Below are 20,123 nucleotides of genomic sequence, written 5' to 3'. Positions count from 1 at the left end.
TTGTCATATCTGCAGTTTTCCTGTTATACATACCACAAGGTATTCAGTCGAATTCAAAAATGAATGGGAACATTTTTTCATGCCGCATTATGTTTGTATTTAATCCACTGCAGGAAAGCAGAAACACCTATTTACCAACATGTCCGAGCACTAATTAGTTGTGGTGTGTCAGATCTCCTTTTCAGTGTTTCTACATTTATGACATTGTGACCACTTTCAGCACTTCTGCTTCAAAAGCCAAATACAGCTGTTGTGGTAGAAATGTGTGGATCATAACTGGAAGAAAACATTACACCTCACTGGCAGCTGAGTCACACTAAGTGGTCTGGAATAAATGAGTGTTCAGACAGAACAGCAGGCGTGTTCTCAGTATCGTCCTTCTGGGGAAAACTGTGCATTCCAAATTTCATTCAGTTCAATCTGAGCAAAACAGGTCTACGTGCCAAACGCTTGGCCCGATCATTTAGTAACTGCAGTTGACTCAAGTGGAAAGAGCTTTTACCCCCCCCCCCCCACCCTTCATCATTATGCCACTGCAGCTGATCATTGTACTAACCTGTGACAGCCATCTCCCTTTACTGTTTTTAAGTAGCCTGTTCAGGGACAAAGTTTTAACAGCAAGAAACTGCAAACTAGTCTAGTTTAATACATGCAGGTGATGCAAGTGGACAGAACTTTGTTTTCTTTCTTGATGTTTTGGGCGTTCAGTCTTCTAAAGTGCTATTAAAAATACCACAAAGTGGTGCCAAAAATCCCATAAGTCAGCAACAAATGAAACGGCTCATTCTCAGATCAATCTTTAGCCAAAAAAATCAGCATCATTGTGAGATGGCAAGTTTTTCTCTGCATAAACTATGTGGTGTTTGAGTGCCCTCTTGTGATCGGCAAGAATAAAAATATAATTTCAATTCACTTTTCTTTACAGAGCACCAAATAAGTTGCCTCAAGGCAACCTCAATATTGCAGTGCACAGTGGATCACAGTGTGGTTTGTAAATACAGTAGACATTTTATAAAAAACAGTAACAATAATAAATGTAATCACAACATTGTGGGAAATATAGATACGAAAAAGTGTGAGCCTTACCAACAACTGTAATTATCTGATTTTGTGTAAGTCCCAGGTAACCCCTTGTTGTCTTAAAGCATCACAATTCAAAGTGAGAATCCATTAAAAAGGCCTTTTTTTCGTCTCTCACATTTGCAAGGAGGTGCAGATATGGATTTAAAAACTATGTAGAGGTGTATTTACCGCTAAACCTTCTAATCTCAACAATCAAATCAGTTCTGCAGGTCAGAAACTTCCCAGAGCTGCCCGTTGGAGTCCACAGTTTCAAGACTGAGGCTGTGACTGGAGAACAGAGGCTGCATGAACAAACAAGTCCAACATGCATTACTTCTCCTTCTTGTCCTCTTCCCGTGGCTGTGTCTGAGGTGTTGAACCATGAAGCACCAGCAGCCCACACAGAGTGAGGGAGATGCCTACCCACCACAGAGTTGCATGAGCCTCTCCAAAGAAGAGCCTCCCTAGCAGTCCCTGGACACAAGAAGAATACATTCACAACAAGAATCTGAATATTGAATGCAAAGTCATTCCCTTTCATGGCTAGTGTTGTATAAAATATAACTGTAATAGCATATGTAAAGGCAGAGCTTACTGAGGAGATGAAGTTGGCTGCAGTGGTAGTGATGGTGGCCCTGGCTGAAGAGGAGCAATGCCGGAGGGCCTTGGAGAAGAAGGTCCACATGACTGCGTTGCAGGCGAACAGCAGGCCTCCGCACAGGAGCCGCAGGGGGATGTGGAGCTGTTTGCCAGGGTATTGCAAGACACACAAATATGTAACAACACAACTTTTTTTCCCCTCTGTATCAATTTTAACATGGAAAATACAGGCAAATACCTGCAGATGTAGCTACAGAACCTCAATTATATTTCTGTACTAAAATAGTGTTTGTCTATTTCCTATTTTTAATATACATTACTGCTACCATGATGTATTTCAGAGGAAAAAAAACGTTTTACTTCCTCATAGTTACCTGACAGCTTCAGTTAATTTTCAAATCCAGATTTTGACAAACATGCCTGTTTGATTGACCATAAAATGTCAATCATCAATACAATGAGTAATTTTGACCTTTTTTTTTTTTTTTTTTTACACAATTGAATGTTGTTGTGACTGTATTTTGGGACGCTTCAGCAGGCTTCGAACCCTCGGCGGAATCATTTGCCCTCTCCGGGCGGCCATCTTTGTTTTGATTCAGTTACCTCTCTAACCCGACCGTGTACAAATGGTAAGTGCACTGGTGCTTATACGGCGCTTTTCTGCGCTTACTGTGAGATATTTGGAGAAAAACACAGAGAGCCAGATAAATGTCAGAGAGTTAGTGTCACCCAGTCACAGGCTGCACTTCCACCGGGTGTTTCACTCCAGCCGCTCAGCCGCGTCTCACACATCTCTCTCAGATAGTTCGCACCGAGCGACAGCTTGGCAGACAGGGAGGCAGTGGCGCCCAGAAACCCCGCTAACAACGCATAAAACGACCCTGAAAACATCTATGAACAGGGTAAGACACTAGTTACCGGCGTCCACGAAAACCCCTTCCGACCGCGGTGCCAAGTTTGAGTTAAAGGATATGAGCCGGGAGATCAAAATTTCACAACAAAAGCTCGCACGACATCCTCCAGACTCACAACAGGGCATAAATGGCAAAGCCTGAGTCTTTAGCTAACACAGTAAAGTACATTTTACTACTGTGCTCCGAAAATGTTACCTTCGTTCCAGCTACAGAATAAGCATGACGAGCGTAATAGCTCATAGAAAAGCCTGTTCGTGTTATTTTGAAGCTGGAATACTTTTTCATATCATACTTTCGCCAGCTTGACTGTAGTTACTTCGTTGTGATTGGTTATTTCCCTTTCCGGCAGCTGATGACGTTTGTTCGTTTGAACAAGTCGCACTACGTCAACACTGCTCAAAAACTGAAAGGAACACTTTTTAATTAGAGTGTAGCATCAGTAAATTAAACTTCTGGGATATGGATCTGGTTAGTTAAGTAGCAGAGGGGGTCATTAATCAGTTTCAGCTGCTTTGGTGTTAATGAAATTAACAACAGGTGCACTAGAGAGGCAACAATGAGACAACCCCCAAAACAGGAATGGTTTTACAGGTGGAGGCCACTGACATTTTTTTGTTCCTCATCTTTTCTGTTTTTCACTAGTTTTGCATTTGGCTAGAGTCAGTGTCACTATTGGTAACATGAGTCGATACCTGGACCCTACAGAGGTTGCACAGGTAGTGCAACTTCTCCAGGATGGCACATCAATGCGTGCCACTGACAGAAGGTTTGCAGTGTCTCTCCCAGCACAGTCTCAAGAGCATGGAGGAGATTCCAGGAGACAGGCAGTTACTCTAGGAGAGGTCTACAGGGCTGTGGAAGGAGGTCCTTAACCCATCAATAGGATCATTATCTGCTCCTTTGTGCAAGGAGGAGCAGGATGAGCACTGCCAAAGCCCTAAAAATGTGGCAAGAGTATGCAGACACTTCCTGGAGGATGAGTGACATTAACAACAGGTGCACTAGAGGGGCCCCCACGTTCATCTTACTCCAACAGAGCACCCCTGAGACATTATGCTTCAGTCCATCTGATGCTACCTCAGACCGTCCAGGAGCTCAGTGATCCCTTGGTCCAGATCTGGGAGGAGACCCCCCAGGACGCCATCCGTCATCTCATTAGGTCCCCAATGTTTTCAGGCATGCATACAAGCACGTGGGGTCCCACAAACTACTGAGTACCATTTTGAGTTGCTACAATGAAATGTCAGCAAAATGGACTAGTACTCGAGTACAGGTGCTTAGTTCCATGGCACCATTTAAAGTCATGTTATAGTAACAAACTGTTTTGAGCCCATACTGGTTCAGTCAGACTGATTCACAGACATTTAACTATTTCTGCCCTCAGTTTGTTTTTGAATGATCTAATCAAGACACAATAAGAAAAACCACTGTGATATTTTTGAGGACCTCTCCAAGACAGTCGATCATTCATTGCTTTTACCTTTAAAACAGGTGGGACCTTTTTCTTTCTCCACTTAATATTTTTGTTTTAAACAGTCTCTCCTTGCAGAACATTCAAGCAACCTGAAACTAAAGGCGGTGAGTGATACTTTGTATGGCTGTGTGAAAGGAATTATCTGAATGATGCTCATATAACCAATAAAAAAGTGAGCAAATGCAGATGAACTGAGCCAGTCACACACTGTATAGGGTTTTAAAAAGAACTTTTAACTGTACAAATTGTGTTTGTGAGTGTGTCCTTAATGGAGGAAGGGTGCTGATGACAGCCGGTGGATTTACAGGCCAGCCACTTCATCGGCTTCCTGCCTCTTTTCTGCATGAGCACCATCAGAGCCTGTGGACCTGGAAACTCTGACCCGCTTTGCTTCCAGATGAAGCGTCCCATCCTCGCTGGCACACACAGGTGTGAGCTCCTTCACCAGAGTGCTTAATGTTTCAGAAAGTTTCTCGAGTGTGTCTTGGTCTTCAGTGGCAGATATTCTGTCCGTGATTTGTTTGGTGAGGTTGACACATTTCTTCCTCAGATATGATTTCCTCGCACGCTTGCGTGGCAGACTATCGCAGTCAGAGGTCACCTGCGTCTCTACAAAGAAAGTTATATTTGAGAAAATTACACTAAAATATCAGTTTACAGCTTCATGATTCTGCAGGATACGACAGTAACATTAATAAGAATATGTTTTAAACCCTAAGTTCGTTTTTGTTATAGATAAGCCTTACCCTTGCAAGTTACCGGCTCACTGACCACCTCTGTGCCCCACTCATCCACTGAGTCCGGGGTCATGGAGCAACACGTGGCATCCAGGTTAAGAAGCGGATGTTCCCTGTATTTCAGGGATAACTGCTGCCATGTCCACCCAGGGACAGTCTTGAAGACAGCACAGAAATGTTTGCATGGCAGCTTGTAGCGCCTCCAGTCGTCACACTGGCAGGATGGCAAGCTGTCGTCCGTCCCAAACGCCAGTTCGTACGACCTGTCCTCCCACGTCTCGCTCTTCACTCTGAAAATGCCGTCACTCAGCTGGACCACATGTCCCTCAGAGAGAGAGCTGTCCATGCAGCTCATAATGTGTTGCACGAGGTCAGTGGGTCTGTCCCACAGGAAGGGAGGGACGCTGGAGTTGCACCGTCTGTATGACCTCACATTACCTTCAATGTACCTGAAAGACAAAGGTCATTTTGCTGACAGGAACCGCACACTGAAGATAAACACGTACAAATGGAAAACTTACATCCTCCGCAGTTCTGGGATGTACGTGTGCATCACAATGTCCAGCATTTCTGGCAGTGCACGGTCCCTGTAGTCCTCTAGGTACTTGTGCTTGAACAGTTGATGCTGATGTTCAGCATCATCGTTTGTGGTGATGGTTAGACTCAGTGTCTCTTCTTTGAAGGCAGTGACCCATCTCTTAAACAAAACAAAATACAGACCAACTGCTGTGGTTGAGAAAGCATTTTTTGAAATCATGTTTCAGAGAGGACTTCAGCTGTGCGAGGGCAGGCTAGTTTATCACCTAAACTTTTTACTACAGAGGATTTGCATTGCAGAAATAAGAGCCTTGTCAAGTTACGTTCTGCATGTCAACTGATAGTTTTTCTTGGCAACAGAGAATCTTTTCCACACCGTTCGCCCTTGTTTTGTCTGTAGCTCCTACAGGATTACACACAAAACAACAAGGCTCAAACGGTTTGCTCCAACTATCATCATGGGGAACGTGAGGTCCTCGGACATAACATGAACAAGCTCAGTGGGTGGGGAATGACGTGTTTCATGGAGACGTGGCTGTACCTACACTTCCTGGACAACTGTATGTGGCTTCAGGACTTTTAGGGCAGACAGACGCTAATCTGAGTGATAAGACTGAGTAACGAACGCACTAGTTGTGACTGAAAAGTGGTGCATTCATGGACATAAGGCATCTGTGGCCTGAACACTGAACTGCTAACTGCTGGAATTCATCCATATTATTTTCCTAGGGAATTACCTTCGATCATTTAAGCATGTTACAATAATTTCACAACTTTTGGGACAAATATGTCCCATCTTAAAGATGCAGTCAGTCATTTTTAGGTTATCTGATAGAAAAAGAGAATATTGTACTCAAAGATGCATTTATTAGTGTATAAATATGCCTTCAACAAATTGATGCATTCTTATAAACTTAATCAGTTAAAACAGTGGATCCCAAAGTGTGGGCTGCAAAGGTACTGCAGGTGGGCCGCAATAATAACAGAAATTCAGTTTGAAATTACTCTTAATTATGCATAGTTACATATATATAAATGTATAATCTTTTCTGGTTTTTAAGTGGGCCACAGCACTCTTGATTTTGGGAGCCACTGCATTAAAAATACATAGGAGCATCATCATCATCTCTTTCTCCTCTTCATCTGCCTCCTCCACCACTGCTCTCTCTGCTCCCTCATTTCCACCTCACCCTCTGCCTCCTCACCTCAAGCCTCATCTCCTGAACTGAAGTCAGGGCTCTAACACACAGAAACATGTTTTATTTTATGGTTTATAAAACTGTGAACAGTTTCACTGCTTTTCTTCCTCGTGTCCCAGCCTCAAATCACGAAACACAAAACAATAATACAGTTTCGTAACTTTTTTATTAGTGTGATTGTGGTCCCATTAAATATAATTCCAAATATTTAGTCTCAGTGCAGGAGCTTTTGTTTGGTGTATGCGTACCTTTGCTTTGGACAGCCACGTGTCTGAAAACCAGCTCTGAAACGCAGGGTTTTCTTCCCAGCTGGGGCTGTCCATCAGGGCTTTCACTGCCTCCTCATACTGCTCTCTGGTAGCTGCACTGGCAATTGCTTTCATCTTTGCAAGAGCATCTTCTTTGTCTGGCACTTGATGGTCCTTCTTTCTTATCCATTCGCCCCATGCCTCCTCTCTATGAAAGTCACTGATCACTGCTTTGGTGCCTGCACAGAGAAAGGAAGACTGAACAGCAAGCACACAGATACACAATCATGACACTAAAAATATACAACAACGGCCGTGTGTTTTTTGCTGCAGCTCATCATACCTTCAAACACAGACTCAACAGCCTTGATTTCATCAGTGTTGCAATCAACCATGAAGCGAGCTGGCCTCCAGTCTGTGTTCCAGCACTTGAACACGTCCAGACCCTCTCTGATGGCATCTGTCGTTTCTTCTTGCAATACCATCACTCCCACGATCGCATAGCACACGTTGGTGCGGACGCACAAGAAACACAGGGGCAGAGTGTAGCGGATTGCTCGGTAGGCGGCATCGAACACACAGACGTCTCCCCCGTACAGACGTAGCAGCCTCATCTGCCACAGAGTTTGATGGCAGAAGAGAAAGGAGGCCTCCTCTGTACGGAGGCGCAGGTGGAACTTGTTCTCTGGTGCCACAGAACTCCAGTCTGCAAACGAGGCCTGCAACAAATACAATCATTTTTCTCCCACCGGCTATTCACGTGCTGGTGCCACACCCAAACAGAGGAATGATAACAGCGCCTCTCACCTCCAGGTTCACCTGATCAATTCTGTGCCGAGTCTGGTCCTTGACCTTTGCCATTATATTTCGGAGATCCTTCTCCGAGGGGTAGTATCTGCGTCTGGAGGGAGGAGGTGGGCTGGTTCCCTTAAAAAGCTCGGCTGTTACAAATTGAGCAAGATGACGCTTCACCTCACGGACCTTCCTTATACCCTGCTTTGTGAGCTCTGCCACTTGCTGCTCCACTCTCGCGTCCACAGGCTCCTTTAAATATATCACACTTGTAGTTTCACATGAAAATGTATGTTTTAGTCCTCTGTGAGCAAATTATTGTGTGTTACCATTTCTCCCTTTGCGTGCCCAGCATGCGCACTTGGCTGTGTGACAACATAGCATGTTCCCCATACAACTGGATCTCTCTCCAAGGCCTCTCTCAGCATCTTGGAGGCTGTCTTCTTACTTCTTACCCTATTTTCTTCCACCTAGAATGCATGTAGATAGAAATAATGCAGAGAAATGCATGCTGAGACAAAATCCAGCACTACGTGTGATTTAGTCTGAGTTCTGATCCCATATTGCATATTTCTCTTCTTTAAATTCAGCTGTCCTTGCTCAAAGGTCCCGGCAGGAGCACAAACTCTTACACCTACCTTGAATTTAGGGAATGTTGCGATCTTGCTGATTGATATGGCTGCTGGGCATCCCACTTTTTTTGTGGACTGCCAGTTTGATTTGTGCCGAACCGAAGTGTGGTCCATCATCTGTAGAATATGGAGAAGTGATCGATTAAACATTTAAACTTGCTTTCCTAAAATTCTTTACCAAGCTCAGCTAACTTCAGTCTCAGCACACTCAGGTCAGACACTGGGACGCAGGTGAAGGTGCCGGCGCCACAGAAGCGGATCTTATTCCGCTGTTATTAGTAGGTGCGGCTCATTGTTGTCCAAGTTTTCCGTACAGAGATACAGGATAAATGCGCGCGCCTTTTTCCAAAGCCCAGAGCATCATCGGTTGCTTGGCAGCGAAACAGCCAATCACAGCAGGATGTCCCTCCGGCTCCTAGCTTTATATAAGCAGCGTGTGTTTGTGTGCCGAGCATGGAGGAAACTCACCGTCTTTTTCGCCTTTTCCTCTGCATATCTCTGCTTCTGAGCTACGGCGAGGTCTTTTCCTTGATGGCAGACGAGCCTCTTGGACCCCGCAAACATAAACGGGACCCCGGTGAATTCAATGGCCGGCATCCCAGAACCACCAGCCCACTGCCAGTAGACGCGGTTGACGGGTGAAGGATGCCAACCTGTATAACAAATAAAACCACACGACCCTGTGATAAGAGACTAACATTTTCTTCGACAGACATTACCGTTAACAAACACAGCAGAGACGAGTGCAGTCCCTCTAATGTCCTCACCTTTGTCATTGTAATGGCGGTCTACAGAAAAAGTGATGAACTTGGCCTGTGACTCATCCTCCAGTCCTTTAATAAAAGAGTCCAGGTCGGTAGAGTTATCAAACTGTATCATGCTTAACTTTTAACTCGCCCGAGTGTTTGGGCTCACGAGGCTAACACTGTAACAGCCAATCACAGCGAAGAGTTTTCCTCTTCCTGTTCCATCCAACGAGTTGTTGCCTTATGTGGACGCCAGTACTACGAAGAAAAGTAATTGTTTTTTCCGCGATATTTCGCTTTGAATATTTATATAGTGAATGGTCGCCCATTACGCAGATCCAATGTATCACCAACTTTCCCAAACCCACCAATCACAGCAACTCCTGAAGACACGTCACGTGCCGCGGCGCAGTTTAGTGACGAGACCGTGTTTTGGTGAAACCGCGACAGTAGGAAACGTATTTTACCCCCTCCGTGGATATTTGTGTTGTTTTGCTTCTTTGCGATGAATAAGAATAAGGCCAGCGGCGTGGCGTGGGTGAAGCCGGCGGAGCCGTCTTTTCTGAAGAAGTTTAAGAACGATGTTGGTTTCAAAGAGGGACCAAATGTTGACACCAAGGTAATTAGGCGGTGGGGTTAGCCGTGCAGCCGTTAGCTGCTTCGGGCCTGGGAAATCCCGGCTCTGTTGTATTCATATATACGGAGGCAAAAATACGCTGAAAATCATAATTTATTAATTGAACCGAGCAGTTAAGCAGCGTGGGTCACAGCTTTTCTCAGGGATGTTGCGTGCTGCGCCGGTGAGACGATCACTTTTTAGCCCAACACTGGGACTACAATCAAAGCGCTAGTGCAGTGCGATACTGCAGATTTTGGTACGATCCGATACCAAGTAAATCCAGGGCCAGTACTGCCGATACGAATACTGATAGTTTTAACTTATGAAGGCAGCTTATATCGGGGAGAGCAGCGTGTCATGATTTAAGTGAGGAATCATCATCAATGTGACCGTTCAGCTTTTCGTGAAACTGGATTTTCTGGAGACCTGAAATGTAAATGTTCCTGTCTCTGAAGCACTTTGGGTCAACCTCTGTTCTAAATGTGTTAGATAAACAGACTTTACAGTCAACACAAAAAGTTATTATATTCAGACGTTTTTCATAGTTCATGTTTGAGGTATATTCAGTTCCAGTACAATCATTTATTTAACCCAATTCATTGAGCTGAATGTCTGGATATAGTTTTATAGGTAATCAGTTTGCTGAAGTGACAGCTATGACGACTAATAACATTTTAAGATTAACTAAAGCTGAAGAACCCACAGTCATGGCTTAAACATTACTTTCACCACTACATGAGCTTTGCCTCACTGAAAGGACTGACAGTGACCTCTGACCTCTGTGCTGGGGGTCTGGGGCTGTGTGAAGGATTTCCTGCCTCCTCTGTTTCTTTTGCTGCTTCTTCACAAAAAAGAAAAAGCTTTGATTGTGTTCTTTCATGTCTTTAGGCCATTCTATATACCGATTAATATATAATTCATTAAACTTAATTTTCCAAAACGTAAACGAGTGCAGGCTCAAGTTGCTGCCTGCTTTTGTTTTCCCTTTCTTACTTTAAGTGACAAACTGAATAATTATCACTGAAATAAGAAAGCACCAAATTCATTGAATCCACTGCCTTTCCTTACATCCAGCATTTGGGGTGTTTTAAGACACTTCTCTCATAAACTATCTGTTTGATGTCTCAGCGTCAGGTGATGCCGACACTGGATGATGACAGCGGGAGTGATAAAGAGGATGAGTTACCTCAGGTGGTGGTCCTCAAAAGTGGAGACCTGACTGCAGACGAGGCGAAGAAGATAAAGGGTGAAATGCGGGCTGGAGGCAGTACAGAGAAAGGTGAGAGTCCAGTTTAATGATGTAATCACACCAGAAGTAAGAAAATACTCGTGTGTGTGTGTATGTCGTTTAGAGCTCGTTAACATTAAAAATTCTGTCTTTGCACAAACTTACCTTGGTACCTCACATCTGCTCCACAGATGGTGAAGCTCCTCCTGACGGTAAAATCCTTTTCAAGAAACCAGCCAAGCGCTCTTCCTCGGATAAATTCCAGGGCATCAGTGCCAGCTCCAGCAAAAAGAAGAAGAGCAATGGAGGGGACAAGGAAAAGGAGGAGGAGAAGAAGGAGGCGTCTGGAAGGAAAGTCAAAAATAACAGCCTCCTGTCATTTGGAGGGGACGAGGAGGAGGAGGACTGAATGTAAGTGGTGAGATGAGACTGTCAGGAAACGGGAACATTTCACAGAGTTTGGCAAATAATAATCAAGGTAAAATATATGGTTCAGCCTGTCCATTCTTTTTAAAGGACAGCGCTATTATTTTTGTATGTCTTGGACTAATGACATACAGATTCATGCATTTTTAGTACAGGATAAAAACCAGCTGGCACAAAATTAATTAATTTAGAGTTCTCTTTGTCTCACTGCGGCGATGATTCTCCATTTCATAGTCTGCTGAAGCTGAAAGAAAAAACATGTCAAAGATGAGGTTGTACATACATTAGTGTGACTTGATCCTGTTTCCATGTCAGAGCCAGATACAGAAACATTGTACAAGATTCAAACACAGCTCTGTATTCTTGAAAAGAAGGGACTTGGCTCCCAGTCGCTGTAATAATACTGCTTCAGTTGCTGTGTGAAAACCCTTTCTGACATGTTTGTCTGGTCAAAGCCACCAGGCTGTGCAACAGAACAGAGATTCCTCTTTTACAGCCATGGAACATTTTAGTTTGCATCAGAAACACTAAAGTCACACACAAGCCCCGACTGAGTAATGACAGCGGCAAAGCAGCAGGTTTTTCTGCGAGGACAAAAGTTAGTTCTGTGCAGGATGGTGGCTTTGAGACCAAGAAGGCAGCTGCCGTTCCTTGTCCCAAAGGGCTGACCACAGCTTTAGTAGTGAAAACACTTTAATTCCCCCCTCGCCCAGCGGGCAGTCTTTGTCCTCCAAGCTCGGGTCCTCTACCAGAGGCCTGGGAGCTTGACGGTTCTGTGCAGTATCTTAGCTGTTCCCAGGACTGCGCTCTTCTGGACAAAGATCTCGGATGTCGTTACTGGAATCTGCTGGAGCCATTCTCCCAGTTCGGGGATCATTGCTCCATGTGTTCAGATTACCACTGTTACCTTCACCTTCCACATCCTCTCTAGCTCTCAGCCCTTGGTATTTCTCAAGCTCCTCCTTCTTGATGTTGCCATCTTGGTATTGCTATTTATATATATCCATCCATCCATCCATCTTCTTCCACTTATCCTTTTCAGGGTAAGCGGAGCAGCCAGTGAGCTGGCTATACAGTGGACTGAAGGAATGGCAGCAGTAAAACTTCATATTTTCATCGCGTTTATTTTACACCTCGAAGTTTGCACGTCTCAAATACAACAACCGCCATCTTCAGTAGTGAGAACTGGGCTGATGTGAACATGCCCGATTCTCCCGATATTGTATGGAGTTGATGTGTGAAAACGGCTTCTGGGAGTCAAGACCCACGTCACTGTAGAGCTGTCCACAGCTTTATCTAAACTGAGCTGTTTCATGACACACAAGGCGTAGGAGATATGATCTACAGGGTTTGCAGGAGTTCTTGGTGTAAATTTCACCTTCATTTGCTGCCATAATCTAAACTCTGTGTTGTGGAAAAAGTTAAAAATGCTACAGATCGGATCAGTGTTGTATAGTTGGCATAGGACCAGGACTAATTAGTGAAGAATCAGTTGTACAGGCTGTCTCCCTTTAGCCCACTGTAAATAACTGAGACAGCAGCACGCAGAGAGCTTTACTGTTTCAAAGAATTGGCACTAATGAATTCCAGCAGAGTTGGTTTGCCTGAAAATTTCATTAGATGCAGCTTTCCTTAATTATTTTTTTTGTTATACTTCTAATCAAAGCCACAGCTGGAGCTGGTTGTGAATTTAAATTTAGCAAAGCAGTTAATTCAGCTGCAGGAGCAGCACGGCGGTGCTCTCTGCAAATTAAATCCTGAAGAAAAATACAAGAAAATATAAAGTATGTCTGCTCTCACATTTAAAAATACTGAAATGCTTGACTTGAGTAACACAGATCCAGTTACCTGAAGCTGACTTTCATACAGTAACTGCCACTGTTAGCAGTTTTTTTTTAAAGAGCAGTACATGCATAATGTGTCCTTTCATCAGACCCAAGTGAATATCAGCAGCTGGTAAACGGATACCAGGTACAACCAGGTTAATTGATTATTAGAAATTGATTGTTTTTGGCCTCATTTTGTACTGACTAGTAATTAATCACCTGCATGATTTCAGTGACAGATTACAAGGACTGAGTTCTTGCGAGCCTCATCGCAAAGTGCTGCTGGTTCATTGAGTCCTCTGTGACGCAGACAGCACTCTGAATGCTCCTGATGTTCAGATTCAGAGCTCCTTTGAAACAGCCAGGATCCCTTTTGTTGCTGTGTTTGAATCTTTCATTCGTGTTCTCTGTGAATGAACTGTAACAGTGTGTCTGACAGCAGAGCGCAGGGGCTCATCGTAGAATTTAGAATACATTCAGTTGTGTGCCGAATGTATGAATATCTTCTAGCTTCGACTACGGAGCTGTAACAGTTGATGTAAAAACGATGCATTTGTATCAATGCAGTTGTGTGGGTGTTTTTTTTTTTTCCTGTATGTTCTGTGTATTTTTGAATGGTGCTATAATTGCTGTGACTTTTTTTTTGATAAAAATATTAAGACGACTGTGTTGCAGGCTCATTGTTTTCACTCAGTGGGTGTGTCTCATCTGCTGGATGAACAGATATCCACATTCATGATTCTTCACAGGATGTGTTCTAATGGTTTTGCTGATTGCCTAATTCTTCATGTTAAAAAGGGTGCCCATTAGGCTTTCCAGGTCTATATTTTGACTCCTGGACTGTGTTAGAGCAGCTTTGCATGATTATGGTCCAAAGATAGTGGGCCTCAGTATATTTCAGCCACTATCTGATAGTAGCAGTTCTTGCTCAGTCCTCCCCAGGTCTTTCCTCTAATTAGATGCTCCTTGCAAAGAGGTGGGGGGAGTTTCTGGACAGTCAGAAATAAGATGTCCCCTTTCACTGATGTCCTTCAGAGCCAGCAGGAAAATGGCAGCCTGAAGCCAAAACTGCATTAGGTTAAGTGTGGCTAAGAAAATATATGCTAGCAAGTGGTGAACCTTATAATACCTGCAAAAACTCCTGCACTTGAGTCCTGAAACATGCAGCTGGCAAACAACAAAAGGCATAAAGACAAATGTTATTTCAACCTCTTTATTCAAAAAAGGCATGTTTCATTCTCACACCTGCATCCAGATCATTACAATTGATGGAAGAACCTTTGACTTGGAAAAATCAAAATCAAATCAAATTGCATCACGCGATAGGACGCTGTGCTCCTGTTAGTCGGCAGCCTCCATCGTCCACGTAATAAATACACCCGCTGGCGTGCAGATCTGGAAACATTTTTTTTTTTTTTTAAACTTTAAGGCCTGTGCTGTCTCTCCCCACACGGACTCTTACAGCAGTGTTCTGACAAAACCTTTTACCAAGTCAGCTCACGCAACGTGGGCCTGTTTTTCTTTAAGAAAATCAACAGGTTCAAATCCAGGGAAAAATTGGTTTACAGAAAAAGCAAATGACAAAAAGAACTGTGCCAATTACAAGGAACATTCAGAGTGTGGAGTTGCTGTAACCCTCTGGAAGCACGGAGCCTCCCGCTGCTCCTGCCTGCTCAGGTTTTCTAAATTCATGAGGATGAGCAGTAAGCGCGTTTGATCCTTGTACCTGTGGAGGGAGACTCAGTCTGATATCTACAGAGTGCAGTGGGATACGTGAGAGGAGATCAAAGGGAACGAGGCCTCGGGGACACCACCTGACATGCAGACAGCAGGCACTGCGGACGAACAGCCGGGTGCATCAGTGCTGCTGCTGCTGTTGTTGTTGCTTTCCTTTCATCGTTTTCACCAACAGCCGAGGATACTTTCAAATGGCTATTTAACGGTAACACTGGTAGACGTGACGCACACGCCGCCACTGGCATCAGCTACCAGCAGCAAAAGGCAAGCACATGGGTTCTACTAGCTAGAAAGTGGGAATGATTTGCAGCAGTGAGCCATTCCTACAGGATTCCTGTGCAGCTCACACATGGTGCCAGACTGCAGACCACATGTTCACTCACTAACCATCATCAGCTGATTTTAAAAAAAAAAAAAAAAAAAAAAAAAAATAAAGAGTACAGATATGTTTATTTCTACCCACTGGGCTGCAGCTCAACATTGCCGTTTCAGATAAGGTGTCCAGTAAACAGCCAGCTGATCAGACAGGTTGTAAACAAACTAAAGCAGAGCTGCTGCATTATGGGAAATGCTGGTTCCAGTATTTTATGAATAGGACTAAAGATTAAGGACCAGATTAGGGTGCCAGTAGTAGAGGAAAGTTCTGCATTGTGCTAATTCATGACCAACAGTGACCAACATCCTACCAAGAGCAGCACAAATTAGCAGGTCAAATATGAGCAGAGCAGAAGAGTAAATACCTACTAACCTGAAGACAATAACATGAGCACAGTCATGACCGATCACTGAGAGGCAGCTGAGGGAGAAATGAGACGTTACGTTAGAAATTAACAGTGACCGCGTGAAGCAGCGGTTCTCTGGAAAAAAAAATCTGAACTCAGGTTTTTTTTTTTCTCCACGGAACAGCTGCATTAATACAAGTCTGTCATATAAGCCTAGCATCTGTAACAGCTGGCCTTTAGGATATGCAGAAGAACGCAGGACATTATTCACCAATCTGCATGTTAATGAATAAATGCCACGTGTTTAAATGTGTGGATTGCGTGTTGTGCCCCCCTCCATGCTGTGGGAGGCTGCAGGAACTTATTAAAGGAAAGAATCTGAGTCTCAGCCACCTGAAAATCTCAGATTCAGTGACAACTGAACAACATAAACCACTAATCTAACACTTCAGAGCTGACTGAGTCACATTAATGTATGCATTTTGACAGGCATTTTAACATATCATGAAACAGCTCTGATACTAGAGAGCAGTAAAAAAAGGAAAAACCAACAAAAAATATAAAAGCTATAGTCATTAAAGTTTAGCTTTGGCACCGTGCACACAGCTCTGAGCCATCCAGCTGTGCCACAAACCTTTACTAAATCATGTCTGTGATTCATTTCATTCCTCCTGCCACTAATTCTGCACTCTGAAGGGGAAATCCCAGACATGGGTAGTAAGGTCAGCCACAAAAAAAAAAAAAAAAAAAAAAGCTGTCGACACCTTTCAGCCGCCCACTTGTCATTGTGCCTCTTTAGTAAATCGTGAAGTTACATCCACACAGAAAGTGATTTGCAGCGACATGACAACCACAGTAACATTCAGTGATGCAAAGTGGGCGGGTTGGGAGATGAACTTTTCTCAACTTTGAAGCAACTACCAGTGAGAGCAGAGGATACTGATGATTGACATATGACAGTGTAGTTAATACATTAGAGGGTTACCTAGGCAACTGGAGCCTGGAATGACAAGTGACCAACCATCAGCTTCAAAGCGACGCGTGACTAGTGAACCGCTCCCCGCATGGACACAGCTGAAGCCTGAAATCCAGCCCTAAAAGTCGGGATACCTGAGCCTTTGGTACTCAAATTTTGACCACTTTTGTTTTTGTCATTTAGTGAGAGTCCCACACCATTCATTAAACCCTCTGCAGCATCTTTGTTTACAACTGGTTTGATCTGGCATTTCTAAAAATTCTGAAATTAATAAATTGTAACAAGTGGGAATGAACCGAGATCAAGGGGTCCCATCGGTGCAGCAGGATGACATCAGATGAATGCATATTGTGTCAGTTTGGAGCCCGTTTGGGGTTGAATTTGAGATATGATAGAAGTTGAGTTTCTGTATCTGTGTTAATGATGCGATGCATAGAGCAGCCCCAAGCAGAGTCCCCTGATGAGGGACAGCTAATCTCTCTTGCTCTCCGTCTCTCCTCACTCCCCAACACGTTCAAGTACAAAAAGAAAAGTGAGTCAAAGGTCACAGTTCCTCAGGTTAAATCCAGTGTGGAGAGGCCCTCAGACTAGCAACCTCCCCCCCGTTCTCCATCTCTTCTTCCTCGACCCCCACATCAGGTCAAAGATCAGCTCGGGTTCAGTGGTTTCCTGGGTGATGGTTTTCCAGCCAGGTGAGGATGTTCAAGATGACAGAGCTGGAGAACCTCTGCTGTTCCTTATTCATCTTGATAGGTAGATTTTTTTTTTTTTTTTTTTTTTTTTTTACTGCTCATTTTTGTTGAAAGTTTTGTGTGTAAGAGTTGTTTTCCTCCCTCCTGTCCACAGTCTGCCTCTGTAGGTGGTGGTGGATCATCTATAAAGATTTCTTGGTCAGTTTCTTGCCCTTCTTGAGGGACAGCTTGTTCCTGACGTATCCCCGCTTCCTCTTGGCTGTCTGTAAACAGGAAGAACTGTGTTATACTTTTATATACTTGTGGAGAAATTTATCTGACAAGAAAAAGTCTAAAATGTCATAAAACAAACAACTGCTGTGAGAATGCCAGAGCTGGAATGGATGTTGGCAGGTTACCTTTTTAGAGGTGTGCTTCTGCTTGGTGGTGTCAGTGCTGCGCAGCTTGTGCTCCACACGATCCCTGTTCTCCAGCTTTTTGACCTTATAAATCCTGCCCAGCCAGTGCTCTGAAGTGAACGCCTCCTCCAGGTGCTTCAGCTTGATGTCCTTGTTGCCGATTTCGGCGTTGCGTGTCCGGTCGAAGCCTGGGGGCGTCCTGAAGTCCAGCTGAACAGAAACCAAAACCATCACGTGACTGAGTGAACACTGAAATATCTGTACTTGCTTTGAGGGGAGAAAACTGAAGTTATTGATGATGTACCTGCATCTCTCCAAAGCGGTAGTAAGACATTTTGTACATAAGGCAGTTGAGCAGCGTGGGGGAGCCCGCTTTGTCCACTCTGAACTCTCCTTGGGGGGTAAAGTAGTCACTTTCCTGGGGTGACAAAAGGTGGAGAAAGAAAGAAAGAAAATTAAAGAAAGCAACAAACACACGTTCATATTTAACCAAAGCTGCACACCCCTGCACCCAAAAACCTCATACAATTCACCCATCAACTGCAGAGTGAGTCTGTGTGAGATAAGGAGATCGAGTGTGAGATGTCTTCCTCACCCTGATGTCCCTGGGGTGCTCCCCCTCCGCAATGCGCACCATCCACAGGAACTTGTTGATGTCATCACCTGAATAGCCAATCACCCCTCCAAAGATGATCAGGACATAGTCAACATCCAGCGACCTCATGATTTCATAGGCTGCGGTCTCATTGGATGACATGGCTTTGCCCACCTGTCAGAGCACAAACAATGGAAACATTACACCTGCAGCCAGTTTAGAATCACTAATTAACCCAAATGACCTCCCTGAAAGCACCTTGAGGCGACTGTTAGTTGTGAACTGTCGCTATATAAATAAATTCAATTGAACTGGATTGAATTGAAGCTGCTTGTTTTTGGACTCAGAGGAAGCTGGATTCCATATGTACCACAGAGAACCCACTCGTAAGGAAGGAACAGAAAAGGACACATGTAAGCTGCACACCAAAGTCAACTGTGTTAAGTCACACCATTAAAATAAAAATAAATAAATAAATAAATTAAAAAAAAAAAAGACATCTAAAACATTAAAAAATTCTTCTTTGCTTCCAGTGGGGGTCAGTGTAGAGCTGGAATTATTCAGCAGCTGTGTTACAACTAGGCAACAGAGTGATCTCTAATGGAAATACACTATATTACCAAAAGTATTCACTCATTCATCGAAATCATTGAATTCAGGTGTTACAATCACTTTAATGGCCACAAGTCCACTCGTGAAATTTTCTCGCTACTAAATATTCCACAGTCAGCTGTTAGTGGTATTATAACAAAGTGGAAGCGAGTGGGAACAAAAGCAACTCAGTCACGTAAAATCACAGCGGATACTGAGGTGCACAATGCGCAGAGGTCGCCACCTTTCTGCAGAGACAATCGCTACAGACCTCCAAACTTCATGTGGTCTTCAGATTCAGTGCAATGCAAAGCGTGCCGGATGAAGTGGTGTAAAGCATGCTGCCACTGGACTCTGGAGCAGTGGAGACTTCCTCGTCTGCCAATCCTTGTCTGACTGCATTGTGCCAAGTGTTAGTTTGGTGGAAGGGGGATTATGGTGTGGGGGTGTTTTTCAGGAGTCGGGCTCAGCCCCTTAGTTCCAGTGAAAGGAACTGTTAATGCTTCAGCATACCAAGACATTTTGGACAATTTCATGCTCCCAAATTTGTGGGAACAGTTATGGATGGCCCCTTCCTGTTTTAACATGACTGCACACCAATGCACAAAGCAGGCCCATAAAGACATGGATGAGTGAGTTTGGTGTGGAAGAACTGCACAGAGTCCTGACCTCAACCTGATAGAACACCTTTGGGATGAATTAGACTGGAGACTGTGAGCCAGACCTCCTCATCCAACATCAGTGTCTGACCTCACAAATGTGCTTCTGGACGAATGGTCAAAAATTCCCATCAACACTCCTAAACCTTGTGGAAAGCCTTCCCAGAAGAGCTGAAGCTGTTATAACTGCAAAGGCTAACATCATATTAAACCCTATGGATTAAGAATAGGACGTCACTCATATGTGTTCATATGCATGTGAAGGCAGACAAGCGAATACGTTTGGCAATGTAGTACACGTTTTTGGTCAGGTAAGGCTGTGAAACCTTAACTGTGCTTAGTGAATAAGTAATACGCAAGTGATAAAAGCTTCATGCACCACACGTCCCTCGTGGTTTGTTGTTGTTGAGGAAAAGATGTTGTTCCATGTTTTTCACAGCATTCGCTCTGGGCATCAAATACCCGTGTTGTATAACTTCATACTTACTGTATTTGTTTATTTAGTAATGTAGATCTTTTAAAAGGACATTTATGCTAAAATCTATGTACCTACACATGTAAAAAGAGCTGTAACTCTGTCTTTGTTTCTCCTCATTTGGCTGCAGTGCACAGGCTCAGCTATTCAATGGTTTGAACTTGTGTGGGCTTCTTTTTGAACAAAGAGTCAACATTGACCAGTTTTGGCAGCCTTGTTGCAAACTACATAATTTCAA

General features: G+C 43.9%; 4 protein-coding genes across 5 annotated transcripts in view; 1 reads left to right on the top strand and 3 right to left on the bottom strand.

Moving 5' to 3' along the window:
- Nucleotides 1–523: 523 nt before the first annotated feature.
- On the bottom strand, nucleotides 524–2,694 carry tmem42a (transmembrane protein 42a). Its single transcript, XM_030749655.1, has 3 exons — nucleotides 2,392–2,694; nucleotides 1,658–1,804; nucleotides 524–1,536 (listed from the first exon to the last, which is right to left on the bottom strand). The coding sequence occupies exons 1-3, from the start codon at nucleotides 2,551–2,553 to the stop codon at nucleotides 1,393–1,395; spliced, it is 453 nt and encodes a 150-aa protein (XP_030605515.1). The 5' UTR covers nucleotides 2,554–2,694; the 3' UTR covers nucleotides 524–1,392.
- Nucleotides 2,695–4,284: 1,590 nt separating this feature from the next.
- Nucleotides 4,285–9,305, bottom strand: si:dkey-31c13.1 (uncharacterized). 2 transcript variants are annotated; one of them, XM_030749759.1, is made up of 10 exons: nucleotides 8,963–9,305; nucleotides 8,664–8,848; nucleotides 8,202–8,312; nucleotides 7,893–8,033; nucleotides 7,579–7,815; nucleotides 7,115–7,490; nucleotides 6,772–7,010; nucleotides 5,309–5,484; nucleotides 4,797–5,236; nucleotides 4,285–4,659 (listed from the first exon to the last, which is right to left on the bottom strand). In XM_030749759.1, the coding sequence occupies exons 1-10, from the start codon at nucleotides 9,072–9,074 to the stop codon at nucleotides 4,352–4,354; spliced, it is 2,325 nt and encodes a 774-aa protein (XP_030605619.1). In that variant the 5' UTR covers nucleotides 9,075–9,305; the 3' UTR covers nucleotides 4,285–4,351. The 2 variants fall into 2 exon arrangements, with proteins under 2 accessions (XP_030605619.1, XP_030605620.1); XM_030749760.1 differs by lacking the exons at nucleotides 8,664–8,848; nucleotides 8,963–9,305 and adding an exon at nucleotides 8,388–8,506.
- Nucleotides 9,306–9,341: 36 nt separating this feature from the next.
- On the top strand, nucleotides 9,342–13,704 carry kiaa1143 (KIAA1143 ortholog). The gene is made up of 3 exons (XM_030749761.1): nucleotides 9,342–9,560; nucleotides 10,689–10,839; nucleotides 10,980–13,704. The coding sequence occupies exons 1-3, from the start codon at nucleotides 9,447–9,449 to the stop codon at nucleotides 11,195–11,197; spliced, it is 483 nt and encodes a 160-aa protein (XP_030605621.1). The 5' UTR covers nucleotides 9,342–9,446; the 3' UTR covers nucleotides 11,198–13,704.
- Nucleotides 13,705–17,228: 3,524 nt separating this feature from the next.
- Nucleotides 17,229–20,123, bottom strand: part of LOC115794434 (dolichyl-diphosphooligosaccharide--protein glycosyltransferase subunit STT3B-like) — an 81,626-nt gene continuing 78,731 nt past the window's right edge. The window contains exons 13-16 of the mRNA XM_030749950.1: nucleotides 18,161–18,334; nucleotides 17,870–17,983; nucleotides 17,566–17,775; nucleotides 17,229–17,430 (exon numbers count right to left, since the gene is read on the bottom strand). Of these exons, the coding sequence (XP_030605810.1) occupies nucleotides 17,350–17,430; nucleotides 17,566–17,775; nucleotides 17,870–17,983; nucleotides 18,161–18,334 (579 nt within the window). The 3' untranslated portion in view covers nucleotides 17,229–17,349. The remainder of the gene's footprint in view (nucleotides 17,431–17,565; nucleotides 17,776–17,869; nucleotides 17,984–18,160; nucleotides 18,335–20,123) is intronic.

Source organism: Archocentrus centrarchus, chromosome 16 (assembly GCF_007364275.1).
Source record: "Archocentrus centrarchus isolate MPI-CPG fArcCen1 chromosome 16, fArcCen1, whole genome shotgun sequence".
Classification (NCBI taxonomy): Eukaryota; Metazoa; Chordata; class Actinopteri; order Cichliformes; family Cichlidae; genus Archocentrus; species Archocentrus centrarchus.
The sequence above is the reverse complement of the archived record's forward strand: the minus strand, read 5'-3'. Positions and strand labels throughout refer to the sequence as shown.